The sequence below is a fragment of the Vicugna pacos genome, chromosome 18, assembly GCF_048564905.1.
Source record: "Vicugna pacos chromosome 18, VicPac4, whole genome shotgun sequence".
NCBI classification, from domain to species: Eukaryota; Metazoa; Chordata; class Mammalia; order Artiodactyla; family Camelidae; genus Vicugna; species Vicugna pacos.
This window is the reverse complement of record NC_133004.1, coordinates 13,609,869-13,631,481: the sequence shown is the minus strand read 5'-3', so window position 1 is coordinate 13,631,481 and position 21,613 is coordinate 13,609,869. Positions and strand designations below refer to the sequence as shown.

Below are 21,613 nucleotides of genomic sequence, written 5' to 3'. Positions count from 1 at the left end.
GGGGCTCAGGACCCCGGGTGCACTGTGCACCCATCTCTGTTTCCTGCAGTCGAGTAGGACACAAGGGTCTGTGCCATTCCAGCCCAGCCCCCCAAGGGACCGAGGCTGACTGACTACCCCAGTCAGGATGCCTCCCGCCCATTCTCTCCAAGTTTCTGAACAAAATGCTTTGCCTCACACAGGCAGCGCCACCCGCAAGGGCCTCCGGTGCTGAGAATTCCAAAGGGAGGCACTTCCAGCACTAAAGGCACTCCCGGATCTGAGGCTGCGGCTGGATGGGCACTGGCCTCTCAACATCCTTCTCCACTGACTCTGCGTGAGAAACACAAAGCTTTGCACCCAGATGCCTGTTCTCGGCACAGACCTGCCAGGCCAGAATATGGAGGGTTGCGGTCTGGGTATCTGTGTATCTGAGAAGCCCCCTTTCCCAAGTGCTGCCGGGAAAACAGAGCTTCCAGATGGTAGGGGGGCACCTGGCACACCTGGCAACACCTGTTACCATGCCGAGAACCGGGGCTGCTGCCCAGCATTGTCCACACCTGGAACAATCTATTTCTGTCCAGCTGGGCACATAACAGCCCCTAAGTCCTTGGTCCTATGAAAGCAGCCAGTGAAACAGGTATTTATAAATCTGCAGCATCCCAAATAAACAAACAAGTATATTTGGAGCCCTCCCAGGCTGTTGTGGGATTAAAGCAAAGACACCCCATTCTTCTCTCCTCGGCCCCCAGTTCCTGGGGCTTCAGTCCCAAAAGCCCCAGCATCTTTAATGCCTTCTGGGAAATGCCACAGTTCTCACACTGAAGTCAGGAGCAACGCTGAGATGGGCAGAAATAGTGGATGCGGTGAAAGTCCCCAAAATGCCACTGGTGCCATCCAGCCCTGAGCTGTGGACGGCAGGGATGGTACATAAAAGATTGCTATGTGGCAAGGATGTTCTGGAAGGGATTATGAGGCCCTGTAGGGGCTGGCCCCACTGGTCCTCGGTGTCTAGCTCCAGCCTGGCTGGGCTGCCTGCTCCCCAAACATACCCATGAGGTTCAGACTCGGGACTTTGGCTCACTCCTCCCCTAGATGCTCAAGGGACCACCCCAGGTCTCAGTTGAAGCGTCTCCTGCTAGGCCCCTGGTCTAAGGCGTCCACTCAGCCACATCCCTGCTCTGTTCTCCTCACCTCGCTCATCCAGCTAAAACCCTCCTCCATGTGCCGTGATTATCACCCGTCTCCCCTAGGCTGGATTTTATGCTCCAGGAAAGCAGGGACTGTCTGTGTCTCATTATCATAAGGGCCAACTGTTCACACATTGGGCAAACCAACCACCCTGGGTGCTGCCGATGGGAACATCGTTCCTATGAACGTGGAAGGTCCTACCAGGAGGGCAATGTGGGGAGGCAGGCTCCACGCGGGGCCCCAGTGCATCATTTTCTTTCCCTAGGGAGGGTGCTAAGACTTCCTCCTGGGCGCTCCTCTTACACACAAGTGGAGGGCTTGGTCTCAGGACAAAACAGGCAGGGAGAAGCACATAACAGCCCAGCCTTGGCACTCTCAGAACCACAGTCCTCAGTCACAGAGCAGGAAACCAGCCAGATGTCTCAGAGCCTTCTGAACCTCTCCGAGCCATGAGACCTCCCCATGGTGTCTTCCCCTTGACTCTAAACAGTTGAGCATCCCAGGGAAGGCCTGGCCCGTGTGTTTTTTGACTTGGTGGAAAGTTGTCAACGCTGAGGCTTGGGTACAGCTAGAGATTTCCTGAGAGATCTCCAGGACAGGGCAGGTTCAGAGCGTTAGACTGGGGGCCCAACAGGACTGTTTGCCCATAGACAGACAGATGAGAAAAAGGTCTCCCCCAGGCTCACCTCCAACCTGCAGTGGGTCACACACCAGCCAGATTTCTTCCCCTTCTTTGCTTTCACAACTAGGCACAGTTGTGCAGTGTACAACCTGCCCAACTGTACACAGCAGCCCTGATACTGAACACCTGAGAGAGTAGACCATAAAGAATCTGACAGGAAGAGGACGGTGTCCCAGGGACCCAGGTCCTGGGCAGATCCTGGCCCAGGGCTGGAGAAGCCACTTACCTCAAAGCTTGTGGTCTGAGCCAGGCACAGCTTCCTCACTGATGCAGCCACTGTGGCCACCGTAGCCTGGGACAATGTCTCCTCCCATTCGTACAACAGGCTGCTCAGGGTTAAGTCTCCATCATCTGGGTCTGAGATGGGAAGTGCTAGACAGGGACAACCACATGTCACAGTGAGTAGAAGGATCCCCGAGGGCCACCCCAACACCCTGCCAATGCTTCCATCAGTATGTTTTGGGTAACAGGGGAGGGGGACCTGCCCAAGGAAAATCATAGCAGTGTTACTGCTAACAGCAAAAGACAGGAAACAACCTATGTATGCTAACTAAAAACTGGCACTTGCCATCTGCCTCTACAAGGATTGGATCATGTTTGCCCTTGCCATCCAACTCTGCTTGGATTAATTCATGAGCCACTGCAGCCGCTGATCTCCAACACTCCCTGAAAGGAGTTCAGGATGGAGATCAGGAATGAGGGGGCTCTGTGCTCTGGGAAAACTGGCTGAACGGGCCTTCAGATAGTTAAATATTTTCATGAAAAGATTTTTATGATCCCAATTCTTGCGTCTCCTCATATCTAGAAAAGCACTAAAATCATTAACGGTGACATCTGCTCCTCGTGACTAGCAGCAGGCCTCTGCCTAAACGTGTTCTTGACTGCACGTCCTCCCTTCACTGAAGTCATTTATAATACTGAGTCCTCCCCCTGCCTCTTTGGAGCAGTTTCTCAGAGCTTTCTGCGATGCTGTCTCCCGGGCTATAGTCCTCATTTTGCCCCAAATAAAGCTTAACCCACAACTCTCACACTGTGTGATTTTATTTCAGTTGACAGTACTCATCAGTAAGGGATGGCCAAATAACCATGGCCAAAGTCCTCTTGGGATTGACAGAGAAATCATGAAAACCTCACCTACACAATGGAAGATTAATCAGCAATAAAAAGAAATGAAGTCCTTTACTTACAAACCGGAAATAGATCCAAAGACACAGAAAACAAACTATGGTTCCCAAAGGGGAAAGGGCTGGGAGGAGGGATAAATTAGGAGTTTGGGGTTAACACATACACACTACTATATATAAAAGGGATAAACAACAAGGACCTACTGTAACTCAGGGAATTATATTCAATATCTTATAATAACCAACAATGGAAAAGGATCTGAAAAGAATATATACGTATACGTATAACTGAATCACTTTGCCACACACCTGAAACTAACACAACATTGGAAGTCAACTATACTTCTATAGAAATTTAAAAAAAAAAGAAGTTCTGACACATGCTACAACAGAGATGAACTTTGACAAAATTATGGGAAGTGAAAGAAGCCAGACATAAAAGGTCACACACTGTGTGATTCTATTTACATGAACTGTCCAGAACCGGCAAATCTATAGAGGCAGAAAGTAGATCAGTAGTTTCCAGAGGCTGGGGGAACAGGAGGTGATGGCAAATGGGTGTAAGGTTTCTTTTTGGAGTGATGAAAATGTCGTAAAGTTGATTGTGACAACAGATGCACAACTCTGACTATCCTAGAAGTCACTGAATTGTTCACCTGAAACGGATGCACTGCACTGTATGTGAATTACATCTCAATTACAGCTATTTAAAAAGAAAATGAAAAGCTCACTCAACTCAGTGGGGAACCACCAGGTCCTGACACTAGATGCCCCAGTCTCTCCTAGTATCTGTGCCTGAAGGGAGGCTCAGTGGGCAGGTCAGCCCGGGAGCTCAGCCTGTGTTCCAAGGAGCTGGAAGGAATGCTGGGAAGCCCCAGCGCTTCCACACCCCCAGGCTGGGTTCTCCCTCGGGTGGAGCAGTGAGTCTGTCCTCCAAGACAAACATGACTACCAGCCAGGGCTGCAGAAAAGACTGCACAGGTGTAAGTCCCAGCTCTCCCTCTCATTAACTGTCTTCAGACAAGTCATTATATTTCTTGGAGCCACAGTTTCCTTTGGTGAAAAAGATAACTAATTGTAACAGAAAAGAACAAATCTGACTCCACATTAGATCTGTTCCTTTGGCGCTTTACCCCTGTGCCCTGTTTTCTAGGCTTTGTCTTGCTAGCTCTGCACCTTTTGTAAAAGAATATTGTTGCCTTTAGCGTGAAATAGACAGGAGAGCCTATTCTCAAGGTTCCGACCTTTAAGCACTTATATAAAGATGGTAAGTTGCAAAATAGAAAATAACATTTGTTTTATTAGAGGTTTTACAGAGGCACCATGACCTGACCCACATGGACAGCTACAAGATCAAAGAATTCCTACACCAAGAAGTTTGCACCAACCAACCACACCTCCTCCCCTTTTTAAGTATAAAAGGAGCCTGAATTCTGATTTGAGTAGGATGGTTCTCCAAGACATTAGTCTGCCATCCTCTCGGTCTGCTGGCTCTCTGAATAAAGTCATTATTCCTTGCCCCAACACCTGTCACCTGATTTATTGGCCTGTCAGTGTGGCGAGCAGAACGAGTTTGGATTCGGTAACATAATAATAACAGTAACTTCCTAATAGGGTCATGATGAGAATTAAACTAAATAATAAAGCATTCAGCACAGCTACTGGCCCACAGTAAATCCTTCCAAATAGTCAGCAGTAAGAATTAACCATCCTTATTTCATTATTCAGGGAAATAGCCATTTTTCCATCACACACCCACACACACACAAACAAAGATCTCTACCTCAGACGCATGCCTTGCTTGTTTCCTACTATGCAAAAACTCATAGGAGGGAACTAAGCTCCAGGGGATGCTATGTGTTGGCAGGAACTTTCCAGAAAATTGGGTAACCTCAGTCAGCCCCCCTCCCCCAAAATGGTCAGGCTGAGAGGTCATCAGATGTAAGGGGGATTATCCCACAAAAACTGAAAACCAGAAGGTTCCATCTCCACTCAAGACAACCCAGGGAGGAGGCTAAGACCAAGCCTGAGCCATGTGAGGCAGCAGAAACGTTCAGAGAAACTTCTAGAAAAAGAGGCTGACTCTCCTGACAATGGCCATTCTCAGAAATAGTTCAAGGATATCCAGACGGGGACAGACCAAAGGAACCTAGGCCTGCTTGAGCTCCTCTGGCCAGACGAGGCTATGAGGCTCCCCTAAGGGTCCTGTGCCCACCCTCGGTCACCTGTGACAGCTGAATCCAGGGGCATCTCATGCAGCAGGGTGAGCGAGGAAAGGGTCCGCATCTGCACGGCACTGGCCTCCTGGGAGAGGGGCCCCACGGTGTCCAGCTCCACGCAGGACGCCTCCCTCAGCACGTCGGCCTGGAAACTCTGGAGGCAGGTCAGGTGGGAGGCCAGGCCCGGCTGCAGGACGATGTGGGGAAGAGGTGACGGCTCAGGCTAGGCCTCGGCTGTGACAGAAACCCCTTGGGGCCCCTGATACTGGCAGCAAGGGCCAAGGCTGGGGGCAACTCACTGGGGGCTAGAGCGGAGCTTCAGGACCTCCCTCTGCATAGAAGGAGGAGGAAGGAGAAAGGCCGAAGGAAGCAGGAAAGTGTAGGAAACAGTAACCCAAGGAGACCAACCACAGAATCTCCGTTGGAAAATATGACCAGAGACCCCTTGGTCCCCCATCAGCCTCTAGATGCTGGGACTTTGTTTAACACTGTTAATGTTGACAATGATCATCTCTTATCCTTGCTCAGATGCTTACTATTTACACAACACTTCCATCTGCAGGGAGCTAAGGACAGGAGGGGAGGAGGGAGGAGAGAAGAGAGAAGAGAGGGGAGAGAGAGGAGGGGAAGGGAGAGGAGTTGGGGAGAGAGAGGAGGAAGTGGGGGGAAGGGAAAGGGGAGAAGCAGCGGGAGGGAAGCTGGGCGCAGGCCCAGGAGCAGAGAAGCGGAGGAGGGGAGGGGTGCAGAGAGGAAAGAGACAAGGGAGGGACTAAGGAGAGAGGAGGGGAAGGAAGGCCGTTGAGGACACAGGATGGGGAGGGCGCCCGCCTAGCACTCACCTCCGCGGAGGGCAGAGTCTGGGAGCGCAGGGAGGAGCGCGCCCTGCGCAGGGAGCATCGCGCCAGGTCCTTGGTCTTGCGCAGCCTGGTTCCGCGTTGCTGGTATGTGGTGGGACACCTGCCCAGGATATCCTCCTGGGCAAGCGGGGCCCAATCAGCGTCCTGCTCCCCTCTCACTCCACCACCAACCCCACCCAGGCTCAGACCTCACCTCCTCGACGGTCTGGGGGTCTCGGGCACCCGGGTGACCCTGCAGGAGGCTCAGCACCGCGCGCTTCACGTTCAGCGCCCAGCGGGGCTCAGCAGGGCCGGGACACAGGCGGGCCACACGCCGCGCTTGCAGGACGAAGCGCAGCGGCACGCGGCCCAGGGCGGCGCTACGTGGTGGGGAGGGGGACGGGAGTCAGGGGCGGCCCTTCCAAGATCCCAGGCCGCCTCTTCATTAACAGCATCCCTGCCCCTCGCGCCTGGCCCCTTCCCACAGGACAGTCCCATAAAAAGCACCCAGGTACCCCCACATCCCTCCAAATGGTCTTGCTTCCCCCCTCAGCTCAGCTCTCCAGCAATTTCTCAAACACAAGAGGCCGACGACTCCTGGGCTCAAAGCTGCTCCCAGCCTTGTCACCACTTAAAATGTACATGCACGCGCGTGAACCCAGAATGAAAAATAAACTGAGCTTCCATGGGCTTCCTGCACTACAAAGCTGCTCATTGGCCAGCCCACCAGGGAGGTACTTAGCAACCCTCCACTCACATTCTGGATGAGGAAACCTGAGGCTCAGAACTATAAAGTGACTTGTTCAGAACCACAGCTGGGATTCAAACCCAGGCAGGCTGGCCCTGGCATCACAGGTCTCAAACCCGAGATGGAAGTGACTTAGACTCCAGTACTGTGCACAGGAGGAAATGAAGCCAAGGGAGGAGGAGCTGCTGGAGGGGGTCACACAGCAAGTGTGGGAGGAGCTAGGACCAAATTCAGCCCAGTGCTTTTCCCACCATCCCTCACCTGACAGAAAGGGGCTTGCATCTGGTATCTGCCAGGTGAGGGGATGGGGACTTCGGGGCCTTTGTGCATGGGGGTAGAAGAGACAGGTGCCCCACGATGTAGGGGACACTGCCAGCCAGCAAGCAGAACCTTGAGAGACGCAAGTGTCCCTACTTGACCCTCCCCAGGAGGTCACTGCCCCCTCTCCAGCTCCAACTGCGGTCTGAGGGCCTGTTGGAGGCAGCTCCCTGGATCTCAGGCCTCTAGCTACAGGGAAAAGCTAAAGGCGCCCGCCCCTTCCAGAACAGCAAACGTCAGTCTGGTCTCTCAAGGAGCTGACAGCCCTGCCCACTGACTTAGCATTTGATGAGAAGCCCAGGACAATAGCTCTGGCTGCCCCCTCTGAGACGATCACCCTAAGCTTTTCAGCAGGGATCCATCTGCCCCTCGAAGGCATTCCCCCATTCCTATATTCCTGCACAAAGGCTTTATTTTTTAACAAATGAATTTGCAATAAAAAAGGAAGAGGAATCTGGTGATGGGCTTGTCTTCAGGCTGGGGGCTGGACTGAGCTTTGAGGCCACTGAGGCCACTGGCAGGGAGTCCTGGGAAACAGGCCAGATGGAGAATTCCAGGCTTGGCTGGGTCACAAAGGCGAGCTTAGCTTGGGAAGGGAGAAGCCATGGGTCTCAAGGAAAACCCCCATCTGGGCAGAGAGGGGGAGGAGAGAGAGGTTGGCTTCAGTGGGCGCCCAGTGTCTTCCAAAATGTTTTCAAGGGTGATGCCCAGAGGGTGCTGGGTAAACATAAAATCTGGACATGCTGGGGGTGACAGGCAGGAAAATATGGGGTAACTTCCTTCCAGCAGGTAAGGGAAGGACACCAGAGGCTATCTGGGGTCACTCAAGTCCCCCGTATCAGGACAGCTCCCAGGGGTCCTCATCCATGGTCTGGTCTGGGTGCTTACCCGGTCAAAACAAAGATGGAACTATCTTTGAACCTCAAGGTGACATCTTTCTGCTGTAGGGGGTCACCCTAATTGGGTTCTTCCAATACAGTTTGGTGTCCCCAGTTCCTGGCAGCCAGTGGAGGAAGGAACAGGGATCACATACCCGGTCCCACTGGGAGCATAGCCCAGCGTCTTACCTCAACCTCTCTGACTCCTTCAAAACTTCTGCCTTGGACCCCAGAATGGATGTCATCTGGAAGTTTTGGAGCTGAAGCAGAATGCACTGAGAATTGGTGACCTCTCCTGGGATATTCCAGGACCACACCAGCACCCCCACCACCCACAGAGCAGTTCTGCGGCCCAGCATGATACGTGGTTGGGGGCCCGGCAGAGAGGTCCATCCCTTGAGCCGAAGGGTCTAGTGTCGGGGTGGTAGATGCTGAGTATCTCCAGGCACCTCGGCTCCCCACTAAATGTATAGAAAGTTCTCTATGCCCCAGAAGGCCCTGCAAGTTTGAGTGAGATTCATATGGCTATGCAGTACAAACAAAGATAAGTTAGGATAAACAAGGTTTTACTGTACAGCATAGGAACTATATTCAATATCTTGTAGTAACTATAATGAAAAAGAATATGAAAAATGCTAACTAAAAATTGGCACTTGCCATCTGCCTCTACAAGGATTGGATCACGTTGGCACTTGCCTTCTAACTCTGCTTGGATTAAACCACAAGCTGCTGCATCCGCTGACCTCCAACACTCTCTGAGAGGAATTCAGGATGGAGATCAGGAACAAGGTGCTCTGTGTTCTGGGAAAACTGGCTCAACAGGGAGGTTCACACGTTACTCTCTCCCCAGAGGCCTCAGTTGCTGAATCTGAGATCCCTCAGAAATCTCGTCTCCATTTATCAAACTGGAAATTTAAGGGGCTGTGGCTTCCCCGTGGCTCTCCCCAGTGTCAACATGACCTCCTGGTTACCCCAGAGATACTCACCTGTAAGGCCATTTGGCAAGGGCCAAGCACATCGAGGGTGACCAAGCCTTGGAGGCCAACACCACTCCCCTCCACCTGGACCCCCTGCAGGCCGGTGCTGGTGTTGGTGGAGAAGTGATAGGTGTATCTGGTGCCCACGGGGAGGTGGGGATCAGCTGACCCTGCAGGGCAGACAGAGGGCGCAGTGTCACCTGGACAATCTGACACCCTCTAAGAACCAACCCCACCTGGACTATTTAGGCATCCTTGCTCCCACGTCTCTTGCTCATCTGGCTCATGAGCTGCCTGCTCCCAGCTCAAGGGACGGCTGGGTGGCTGCAGACCCCAAGAGAGCGAGGAAGAAAATAAAGATAATAACAAGTGATTAATAAATGTTACCCAGTGTTACTTGTGCTTGGCCCTCCCCTAAGAGATGTATACACGAGTTTCTCAGCCTCAGCAGTATTAATATTTTGGGGTGTATAACTCTATTGTGGGGGCTGTCCTGGACAGTGTAATGATGTTTAGCAGCATCTCCAGCCTCTACCCATTGATGCCAGTAGCACGCCCCAGTTTTGATAAGCAAACATGCCTCCAGACACTGCAGAATGTCCCTTGGGGGATGTTTGGGGGTGTGTGTAAAATCATCCTGCTTGAGAACCGTGGATCTATATTTACATAAACTCATTTAAGCCTCATTACAACTTTGAGGTGGGAGCTCTTATTTTCTCCATTGTACAACTGAGGCTCAGAGAGGCTAACTAACTTACTCAAGGATGCACAGCTGGGATCCAAACATTGGCAGTCTGAGGCTCAGAGAGGCTAACTAACTTACTCAAGGATGCACAGCTGGGATCCAGCTGAGAACTGAGGCTCAGAGAGGCTAACTAACTTACTCAAGGATGCACAGCTGGGATCCAAACATTGGCAGTCTGATTCCTCACCTACTGCCTTGTTGGGTTGGGGAGACTGTCCTGATCTTTGCAGAGGACAGAGCTGTAGAGCTGGGCAGCCTTGGGGTACTGGCGGTAGTAGGGAGGAAGATCTGATCTAGAGGGCACAGTCTGTTGATTCTCTAGCCTTCCATTTAGACCAGGGGACCAATTGCAAAACACCCCATCCATCTCCTGGGCTTGTGATTGATTTAGAGTATTCATGTTGATTTCTTTGTGCTCAAATACAACTATATCTCACATCCCCAAAATGCTTCTTTCTGAAGAATTTGCCCCCAGTTTCTCTCATCTACTCCACCCCAAGATGCAAACAGGATCACTTGGCTAAAGACTTTTACGTCACCTGGGGACCACAAGGTGTGAGGGGAAAGCCCCAGGGCCTTGGGGCTGGGATGGCTTAAGGCCATTTTAACCTGGATGTGCTATTTGCTTCTCTAAGTGCTGATAACTAGGTGACCCTTGCAGAACGGGCCTTGCTCCTCCCAACTGGCCTCTCTGGGAATGTGAACGAGGCCCTCCCAGGTTGTTCCTAGGGTCACACCTTGCCTGTAGTCAGTTTCACCTCCCCTATCCCCATCCCTCTCCCCACCTTGCCTTATCTCAGGTTCATGGTCACCAGAGATGTGATAAGGTCTATGGAGAGACTCACTCACCTGCGCACGAAGTCATGCAGGAGGCCGCCTGCCCCACCAGCAAGTCTGGACTTTCTGAAATCACAAATCATATGGAACCAGGACAAGGCCAGGAAGAGCCATAGGACAGCCCCACCCCACGGGCCACTGACCTGCTTATAAAAGAGGACATTTAAGGGTCCAGGGGGTGAGGGGACAAAGAGAGATAATCCAGTTCTCCTCTCTCTCATGAGGCTGGCATTGGCCTTCCTTCCTCCCCTACATCCACTCCTCTCTGTCTTGGGTACCAGCACCACCATCCCCCCACTGCTCGAGCTAGTAACCTGGGAGTCATGTGTGTTTCCCCTCTTTTCCCTTATCATCACCCCAAGTCCCGTGTGTCAGCAAGTGCTGCGAATTCCATCAGGTCTCTATCCCTCCCTGCGTCCTTTCTCTCCATCCATGTGTCTCCATCTCCATGGCCATCACTCCAGACAAAGCCACATCTTCTCTTGCCTGGACAACTACAGTAGCCTCCTAACTCCCCGTGTCCAAAACCCATCCCCCACAATTATAGTTATCTTTAAAAAACCTAAGTCTGATCACACCACTCCCTGCTAACAGCTCCTAAGTCTCCCCCCCTCCACCCCAACCCCCACACACTCATAATAAAATCCTTTGCATGAGAGCCAGCCTCTGTCTGCCCCTCTGGCTACATCTCACCCCACTCCTGCCCGTCAGCCATGCTGGTCCTTCTCCAGTTCAAGGCCTTTGCACATGCTGTTCCCTCCAGCCTGCACACTCTTCCTCCTGCTTTTCACATCCTAGGCTCCTAGGATGTCTCTCCCCAGTGGGGCCCTCCCTGACCACCCTATCCAGAGTAAGTCCTCACCTGTTTGTTACTATCTTGGCACCCTATTCTCTTCAAAATGCTTGTGAATTTTTAATGATTTAATTATTTGGTCATCTTATTCAAAACTGTATCCCCCAGCTCCTGAAAAAGTACCTGGTCCTCAGTAGAGACAGGAATGAATGAATGAATGAACGAAACTAACATTTATGCAGCATTTACCGTGTGCCAAGCACTGTTCCAAGCAATTTATACATTCAACTCCTTCAATCTCCTGACAATCCCCTGAGAAAATGTGATTATTACTCCCATTTTACAGATCAAGACACCAAGGCACAGGGACCAAAGGCACACAGTTGGGAGTAGAGCCAGGGTTTGAACCCAGGCACCCTGAGTCCACAGCCTTAACCACTGCATTATTATGAATGAGTGAGTGAGAGTGAAGAAAAGAATGGACAAACCAACAAAGGCAAGACCAAGAGGCTGCAGCAGTAAAGGATGGTGTGTAGCTCAGCTCCCTGGGATGTCTTGTAATACCTCACTTACCCACCCTCTAAGCTGCAGAACAACCAGAGTATGAACAGAACAGGCCAGGGACCTCCTCCACCCGCTACCTCAGGCAGCTGAGGACACTCTGCCAGGGATCCCCAGACCTCCTCCCTGGGAAGCGCCAGCATCTCTTCCTCTGCCCATCCCAACCCTCTCCTGAAGCCTCCGCACTCCCACCTACCATCACTCCTCATCCGTCCTTCCTTCCAGCCCCTTACTTGGGACTTTCCTGGGTACCATCCACGCCCTCCCAGAACAGCCTTAGCCAAGGGTCCATCTGCCATCATTTTCATATGATGGCTTTTCACTAATACCATCTTTATCCTCAAAACCACCCTACTGTGCCTCAACTGGTAGTCATTACACATGCCAGCTGGTTTAATCCCTTAAAAAACAATAAGCTTTCCCCAAACGGGGAGGGGGTTGGGGGGTGGGAAGAGTGCATTTAATACCATTCCATATAAACCCTTTGGAACAATGGGCTGTGGTAGGGTATTTGGCAGGCCTTTTTTTCCCCTGAATATTTTGGCTCATCCAACAAAATGCTCTTTGCAATAAAGTAGAAAAAACACCAATGGATAAAACCACATCTCAAAGACATTTAACCCAATCGATGTCCCTTCCAACTTTCTTTCAATTATTTGATCACTTGGACCCTGGGCACCAAATTAAACACGTCTATGCCTAATCGTTAAGCTCCCAGTTGTGCACAGATCCAGCATCCTGCTTGTCTACTTGACCCACAGCCTGCCGTGCCAACAGCCATGATGCCCGCAAGCCCTAGTCCACCAGGGGCTCCCAAAAGTAAAAGGTGGGTTCTGAGAACAGTCTTCTTGAACCAAGTCCCTTTCATTTCTCAAGCACTTAAACGTATATATCTAAAGTGTAAAAAAAAACTTTCAGAAAATCAAAGATCATTCAGTGATCTTCCTAAATAGATCAACCAAGGAGAGGAAAGCTAAGTGCTGGGCAGTAATAAACCTTTCCATCAGATCCTACTCACTTCTAGGGAAAAATCTGAAATAAACAAAAATTAATGTAATCTCTACAGCCCAGAAATGAGATTGAGCCTCATTTCAGCTTTCTAAGATGTCAGTGCTAATCTCCGTTCATTTATTTATCCAGCCAGCACAGATGCACTGAGCACCTTTTGTGTGAAGGGCAAACAGGTGCTGAAAATACAAGACAGCTGTGATCCGACCTGCACTGTCTGGGTGCGTTGCCTACCAGCCACATGTGGCTATTGGGTATCTGAAATGTGGCTGCTGTTAAGAAAATTTCCATTTTATGCAATTTTAATTAAATTTAAATTAAAAACTATACTCAAGTCAGTTATTGGAAAAATTTTAAGTATGTTTGAAACAACTTGGTCGATGAAAATATTTTCAACTCTAAATTTTAGGAAGTCTAAATACAGATCAAGTATGTGCAATGAAAATTTAACATCCAAATTGAAATATGCCCCAAGGATAAAGTACACACTGGATTTCAAAAAAACAGAAAATGTATCTTGTTAATACTTTTTATATCGATTGCATTTTCTAATAATATTTTGGATATACTGAGTTAAGTACAATATATTGTTTAATTTCACCTGCTTTTTAATTTTTTTATAATTTTTTAATGTGGCTACTTGAAAATTTTAAATTACATGTTGGCTTGCATGATATTTTTATTGGATGGCGCTGTCCTGTACCCTCCTGCAGTAAGTAGACAACAAGTAAAAGTTCATTTGACATCATCATCCTGCAAAGAGGGTTGCTCAGTATCGTCAAGCAAAGCCTCCCACACCCCAGCAAACAGCTAAGCACCCCTGCACGCAGGCTCGGGGAGCCTGGAAGTCAGCGTGTCCTCACTCAGGATTTCAGATCCAGTCTCAGTTTCCAGAGGATGCTGGTGAAAGATGGGAGTGAGGGGTAAAGCATCCACCTGTGACCTCTCCCTCCTTCTCCCCCTGAAAGGCAAAACCAAGGAGGGCAGCGGAATGACAGGTAAACTGGCTATAACACACTGTCCCGAGTGGATCTGGCTGCCGCCCCTTCACCCCAGATAGGATAGGGTTACAGCTGCTTTACTTACTCCCTGAAGTCGCTGCCGCCAGCACCCAGAGCAGGACCAGACCAAGGAGCCCCATGGGCACAAGCACTGCCGCTGGCCCGAGGGAGCCCCACGCCACCAGCCTCTCTCCAGAGCGGCTTAGAGCGGCCCAGAAAGGGACCTTCTTTCCCAAAGGAGAAGGCTCCGCTTCAATCCACTCTCCCAGAGGAGGAGTGGGGGACGGGAAGGGGAGGAAGGGGCTTCCAGGGCAGAGACCGAGCCAATCAGAAGCCTCCAGTAAAGTTCTCAGCACCCCACCTCGGAGGGAGGGGGCTTCTGACCAATGAGGGGGAAAAAAATCCCTTTTCAGTCTAGGAAAATAAAAAGCTTTGCATCTTTAAGCCTTGTCAATGGAACTGGGGGCGGGGGCAGAAGGCAACAAGAATGGTTTGCCTTTTTTTGTGTGTGGTCTGATATACATAGCACAAAATCTTCCATCTTAACCCATTTAAAGAGGCAATTAGGCAGCACTGAATATACGCAAGACTTTGTGCAACCAACACCACCACCTAGTTCTGAGCTCTGATTTTTGGCCTGTCTTTCCCACATCTCTGGGTGGGCGAAGCAATGCTTCAGGCCCGGGACCTCCCTCCTGCACACACGTTAGGAGCCCAGCAGCGAAGGCCATCCTCTGGGAGGCTGGGAGTCTGCTCACACATGCTCAGTGTCCTCTCCCAGGCCCCCCCTCCACCTGTACCCTTTAATTTTTAGGCTCCAGGCAGCCAAGCTCCTCAACCACCACTTCTTTCAGCCCCCGCAGGCCTCGTGGACCAACCCTCCTCTTACACACCTGCTTCCCGCAACAAGTATGCTTTGCTATAAATCGCTTTATTGAGGTGTAATATATATCATACCATTCTCCCTTTTAAAGCACACGATTCAAAGGGTTTTAGTACCTTCACAGACTTGTGCAACCCACACAAGAACCAATTTTAGAACATTTTCATCACCACTAAAGACAACCCGTCCCCAATAAGCTGTCATTCCTCATTCCTGTTACCCCAGTCCCTGGTCTGCTTTCTGTCTCCATGGATTTGCCTCTTTGGGACATTTCATAGAAATAGAACCAGGCAACGTGTGGCCTGCTGGGTCTGGCTTCTTTCATGGAGCATCCTGTTTCCAAGGTTCAGCCATGCTGGGTGGCCTGTGGCCTTACTTCATCCCATTTTATAGCTGAATACTGTTCCACGGAATGGAGAAACTACATTTGTTTGTTCACTCATCCTGCGATCAACAGTTAAATGTAACGTTCTTAAAGTTAAAAGCAGACACACTTGACTGGTTGACACCTCAGTTTGTATGGAAATCGTCACTTATGCTCTTAGACTTGGGCCCTTTTCTTTTATATTTTGCAACCAGAAATTCCACCTTGACCTCCTCTAATGCAAATACTTTCACTGGTGGAGCGTAGAAGCCCCCAACCCATTGGGCTGAAGATCTAAAAGGCCCTTCAGCTTACAGCTGCCTGGGGGCCCATGATGTGTAGCAGTGGGGGCGGGGGCTGGTGTTAAATGCTGAGAGGTAGAGCAGAAAATGACATCCCACAGGGCTGGCCTGGGGAGCTGGTGGCTAAAATTCTTCACGAGAAATGAAATGCACATGCAGGAGATGAGAAACCCACTTAGGAGTGCTCTGTTTCCGAGAAAGGAACTGCTATTGTGCTGGGGAATCACTGGGAGCAGTTTCTAAACAAGAGATTTCCCGGGGACTTCAAAGAACAGACAATAATGTTACTAGAAAACTCTATACTCGCAACTAGGAAATAAATAGATCCTGGAGACCTAATACACAGAACAGTGATTACAGACAACAAACATTGAACTTGCTAGGAGACTAGATTTTAATTGCTCCCAACACTAGAAGAAATGATAATTATGTGATGCCAGAGAGGTGTTCACTAATGTCACGTTGGCAACTGTATTGCAATATAAATGTATCAAACTAATATGCTGTATGCCTTAAACTGACAGTGTCATATGTCAAATATATTTCAATTTTTAAAAAACTGTCCAGCAATCCCACTCCTGGGCATACGTCCAGAGAAAACTCTAATTCGAAAAGATACATGCACCCCAGTGCTCACTGGAGCACTATATACAACAGCCAAAAGATGGAAACAACCTAAATGTCCACTGAGAGATGAATGGATAAAGATGTGGTGTATATATTACACAGTGAAATACTAGTCAGCCATAGAAAAGAATGAAATAATGCCATTTGCAGCAACATGGAAGGACCTAGAGAATATCATGTTAAGTGAAGTCAAACAGAGAAAGACAAATAGCATATGATCTCACTTATATGTGGAATCTAAAATATATATTCATAAAATTTTTATTTACAAACCAAAAATAAACTCACAGACATAGTAAACAAATTATGGTTACCAAAGGGGAAGGGGCTTGCGGGGGGGAGGGATAAATTAGGGGTTTGGAATTACCAGATACACATTACTATATATAAAGTAGATAAACAGCAAGGACCTAGTGTATAGCAGAGGGAACTATATTCAATTTCTTATAATAACATAATGGAAAAGAATCTGAAAATATGTATGTATGTATATGTATAAATGAATCGCTTTGCTGTACACCTGAAACTAACATTGTAAATCAACTACACTTCAATAAAAAATTAAACTAAAAAAAAAATCAAAAAAATTTCTAAAAACTGTATCTTGTCCAGGGCAAAGCAATCTTTTTTTTTTAAACATTTTTTTTAATTGAGTTATAGTCAGTTTACAATGTTGTGTCAAATTCTAGTGTAGAGCACAATTTTTCAGTTATACATGAACATACGTACATTCATTGTAGCAATCATTGAATATTAACTTATTCAATCAAACCTTCCTGCTGCCCCCTCCCACCAACAACAGCCTGCAAGGTTGAACTAGCAGTATCCCACTGTACCGATGAGGAAGGAGAGACACCGCGGCAGGGCTCCCGGCATCTCTGGCCTTGCTTCCCTGTGTCTGTATCAGTGCTGGACATAAACCTGATGCACTGATTGGATGGAGCATCAGGGACCAAGGACGACATGATTTTGCAGAGCTACAGCGAAAGATACTCCATGGTAGAGAAGAACTGACCAGTAGGGGGCGCAGTGGGCGCTTCTTACATGGGTGGAGGATTTCACGTGAGTTTATCCTTTATGAACCACTACTGCCAATTTTTCAAGACATTATGTTTCAGAGCAAGTTTAGGTTCACAGCAAAATTGACAGCAAGGCATAGACATTTCCCAAATATCCCCTGCCCTCCTGCATGCATAGCCTCCCCTATCGTCAACATCCCCCACCAATGTGGTACATTTGTTACCATTAATGAACCTACACTGACACATCATTATCACTCAAAGTCCATAGTTTACCATAGCATTCACTCTTGGTGTTGTACATTCTATGGCTTTGGACAAATGTATAATGACATATAGCCACCATTATAGCATCATACAGAGTATTTTCACTGCCCTAAAAATTCTCTGCCATCTTTCATCTCTCTCTCCCCCAGTGCCTGGCAACTATAGATCTTTTTTGTCTCCATAGCTTTGCCTTTTCCGGAATGCCATATAATTGGAATCACACAGTACGTAGCCTTCTCATATTGGCTTCTTTCATGTAGCAATGTGCATTTAAGATTCCTCTATGCCTTTTCATGGTTTGATAGCTCATTTCTCTTTAGAGCCAAATAATAGTCCATGGTCTGGATGTAGCACAGTTTATTTATCTATTCACCTACAGAGGGACATCTTGGTCGCTTCTAAATTTTGGCAATTAGGAATAAAGCTGCTATAAACATCCATGTACAGGTTTTTGTGTGGACATAAGTTTTAATTCATTTGGGTAAACACTAAGGAGCACCCTGCTGGATCACATGGTAAGTATATAATTAGTTTTGTAAGAAACTGCCAAACTTTCTCCCAAAATAGCATCACACATCATTGGAAAGACAGATTAATAAGTGGACAAAGTATATGAGCACCCTGTTCATAATGCATAAATAGATTTTCATCAAATTAAAGGAGGCTCAACCTCAAGCATAAAAGAAATACAAAAAAAGCAGCCACTCCATTCTGAGATATTTAACCAAACGTAAAGGAAGCACACATCCACGCAAAGACTTGGACATGGATGTTCATAACAGCTTTGTTTGTAAAGCTCAAAACCGGAAACAACCCAAATGTCCATCAGTAGGTGAATGGGCAAACACATCATAGTACATCCATACAATGAAATACCGCTCAGCCATAGACAGAAACTATCTGTACATACGATGACATAGCTGAACCTCCAAATAATTATTCTGAAAGAAGCTGGAGGGATAAAAGTATGTACTATGTGTCTCCATTTATAGAAGATTCTATAAACTAAAAATTCTAGAATGCAGATCACTGGTTGCATGGGGAGGTATGGGACGGGGAATTTACAGAGAATGAGGAAATTTGTGGGTAATAAATGTTTTCCTTATGTTGATTGTGATCATGGTTTTACAGGTATAAACATGTCAAAATGTATCACAGTGTATTCTTTAAATCTGTGTGGTTTGCTATATGTCAATTATACCTCAATAAACTTTTTAAAAAATCTGTCATGGGATATCCTGTTCATCTGCCAGATAGACAAAGAAAGCACTGTGCCAAATGGTCTTCTGGCTAAACTGTGGGGAAAGACGCATTCCATGCACTATGGTGGAGCAGAAATGGGCACAACCTTTGAGGAGGAAGTTTAGCAGCTGCTAAAATTTACATGCACTTATCTTTGACCCACTTCTGGAAAAGATACTTTTTTTTGTTAAAGGAATTTACCTAGTTTTCTACTGCTGTTACAACACATCCTCATGAGTTGAATGGCTTAAAACAACACCCATTTATGATCGCAAAGTCCTGGAGGTCAGAAGTCCAAGAGTAACATGGATCAGCTGCTTAGAACCTCACAGGCTGCAATCAAGCTGTGACTAGTTCCTGGTGGATCCTTGCAGGGAATTTTACAAGTTGACTGACAAACACATGTATTATCTCTCTTCCTCCTTTCTTTTCCATTTGCAATGGTGACCTAAAATATGCAACATGCTGCACCTTGCTTTTTTCCTTTAACAAAATGTCATAGGTCTGACTCAGCCTTTTCTACAGCTGCATACTACTCCACTGTGTGCCTCCATGTACTATTTATGTAATCCACTGAGGGCTGTGTTCCTTTCTGGAGGCTCTAGGGTTGGATCTGCTTCCAAGCCCATTTGGGTGGTTGGCTGGAATCAATTCCTTGTGGTTGGAGGACTGTGGTCTCTGTTTCCAGCCTGGAGCCTGGCTTTGCTCCCAGAGGCTGCCCACATTCCTTCTCAGCTTTCCTCCTGGCCCCTTACATGCTTCAAATATTCCCTTCCATTACATCTTTATCTGCAGTGGAGGGAGGAATTGGGTTTATTTATTTTTAATGGAGGTACTGAGGATTGAACCCAGGACCTCATGCATGCTAAGCATGTGCTCTATGACTGAGCTATACCCTCCCCACTTCCATTACATCTCTCTGCCTCCAGCCAAAGTTCTCTGCTTTTACCAGCACATGTGATAGATCAGGAGCATTAGTTGCCTGTACTTGCTGTGATAATAAGTTATCACAAACTGAGTGACTTAAAACAACACGCATTTATTTTCTCCCAGTTCTGGATGTCAAAGGTCTGACAAGGATCTCACTGGGCTGAAATCAAAGGTGTTGGCAGGGCTGATTCCTTCTGGAGGCTCTGAGTGAAGAGCATCCATTTCCTTGCCTTTTCCAGCTTCTGGAGGCTCCCAAAACCGTTTGGCTTATGGGCCCTTCTTCCGTCTTAAAGTACATCCCTCCAGTCTCTGCTTAGCCCTGGTACATCTCCTCCTCTGACTCTTGTAATAGGGAAAAACAGACCTGACTCCATATTAGATCTGTTCCTCCACATCTCAAGGTTTTTACCTTAATCACTTGTGCAAAGTCCCTTTTGCCGTATAAGGTAACATTCACAGGTTTGGAGGATCAGAGTGTGAATGTATTTGGGGGCCCATTATTCAGTTTACCACACTGAAACCACTCAGATAATCCAAGACAGTCTCCCTGTGTTAGGGTCCATACACTTAATCACATATGCAAAGTCCTTCCAACCGACCTTGTGCCCTAACATAGTCACAGATTCCAGGGACTAGTGTGTGGCCATCACTGGGGGCCACCTGCCCACCACATTATCCTCCAACTGTCCTTGCTGGTGGGAAAAGCAGTAGATCTGTTACCTGAAAACTGGGTTTGCCTCTTGGTGGGTGGAACCAGAAGATACAACCAAGCAGAAGAGCAGGAGACGGAAGGATTTACTTACTTGCAAGTAAGGAAAACACTGTAAGCCCTTCACACAGCAGTGTCTCCCCAACAGCAAAACTGGGGACATTTTAAGCTAATGGTACATGCATATTTGTGAAGGGGGTGGAACAGAGGAATATTCAGCAAAGAATTGGGGCCAAGGTCCACAGAGTCTAAATTGTACTTGATTGAAATCAACATCATCATTCCGTCCCCCACCTGGGTGGGAGCCTTCTTTCCTGTGGAACTCAAAGACTGTATCAGATTGCCACATACATGCCTTGAGGAGGAAGGAATTGGGGTTCTGTTATATCGCTGAGATATTGTTTCTTGACTGCTTTTCCCTTGTTTCCTTAAAATCATTAATTACTGAGACCTGTTCAAAGGCAAGATTGTGGCCAGGCTTAAGATCACAAAATGGCTTAGACTAAAAATGGCATCTCTTATGTTAAGAAAGCCATGCCAGGTTCTCTTTCTTCAGGGACCTCCCTACTCAATCTGCTTACGAATCCACAAGACCATTCACAGCATCATTGCCTGTGATAGCCAAAGACTGGAGACCACTGCCATGTCCTTCATACAAGGACTGGTGAGTTCCATAAATGACACGTGTATCCACACAGTGGAAGAGGATGTAGCTGACAAGAGCGGGTCAGATCTATACTATTTCGTTGAAGAAAACAAAAGCAAGAAGCAGACTGTTGCGTGTTTTATGCCACCATTGCCTGTTAGAAGAGAAGCAAGAGAGAAACTACACTTGTTAACGTACAGAACTCTCTGGAAGGGCCCACCGGGAACTGGCAAGAATGGTTTTGTCTGGGGGAAAAACTGGACCAGGGGCCAGAGGTGTGAGGCAGAGCCCATCTTCACTGTACCATCTGAATTCTGTTCTGGGGCACATGATGCTTATTCAAAAATAAACTGTTTATCAGTGAACAGACCAGGAATTCTGGCTGTAGTACTGGCAGCTGGCAAAGAATGTGGACACAGTGCTACCAGGGAAAAGAAACGTGAAAAGGTGTCTGGGCGTTATGCAAGTCAAAGAGGGAAGACTGATAAAGGCCATGGATGTGAAACTCTTGAAAACATACAGTGCATCTCGTCAAGGGCGAAGGCCGCCCCTCGTCCCCTAGCGCCCCGCTTCACGCGGTCAGCTGGTGACGAGGAAACGGCTATTTTGAGTTGTTGCCTACTGTCAACTGGAAACAAAAAACCTCACACAACCTGTAAGTTGCCCTTTATGTTTTATTCAGGGACCTTACTGAGGACCATAGCTCTCAGAGGAACTGTTCCAGAGA

At 48.0% G+C, this 21,613-nt stretch overlaps 1 protein-coding gene across 1 annotated transcript in view; it reads right to left on the bottom strand.

Moving 5' to 3' along the window:
- Positions 1-16,949, bottom strand: part of LOC102543375 (uncharacterized) — a 124,567-nt gene extending 107,618 nt beyond the window's left edge. The window contains 9 exon segments of the mRNA XM_072942128.1: positions 2,079-2,209; positions 5,202-5,382; positions 6,035-6,169; positions 6,246-6,411; positions 8,165-8,235; positions 8,962-9,122; positions 10,547-10,600; positions 13,983-14,159; positions 16,910-16,949. Of these exon segments, the coding sequence (XP_072798229.1) occupies positions 2,079-2,209; positions 5,202-5,382; positions 6,035-6,169; positions 6,246-6,411; positions 8,165-8,235; positions 8,962-9,122; positions 10,547-10,600; positions 13,983-14,159; positions 16,910-16,949 (1,116 nt within the window).
- Between the last annotated feature and the right edge of the window lie 4,664 nt (positions 16,950-21,613).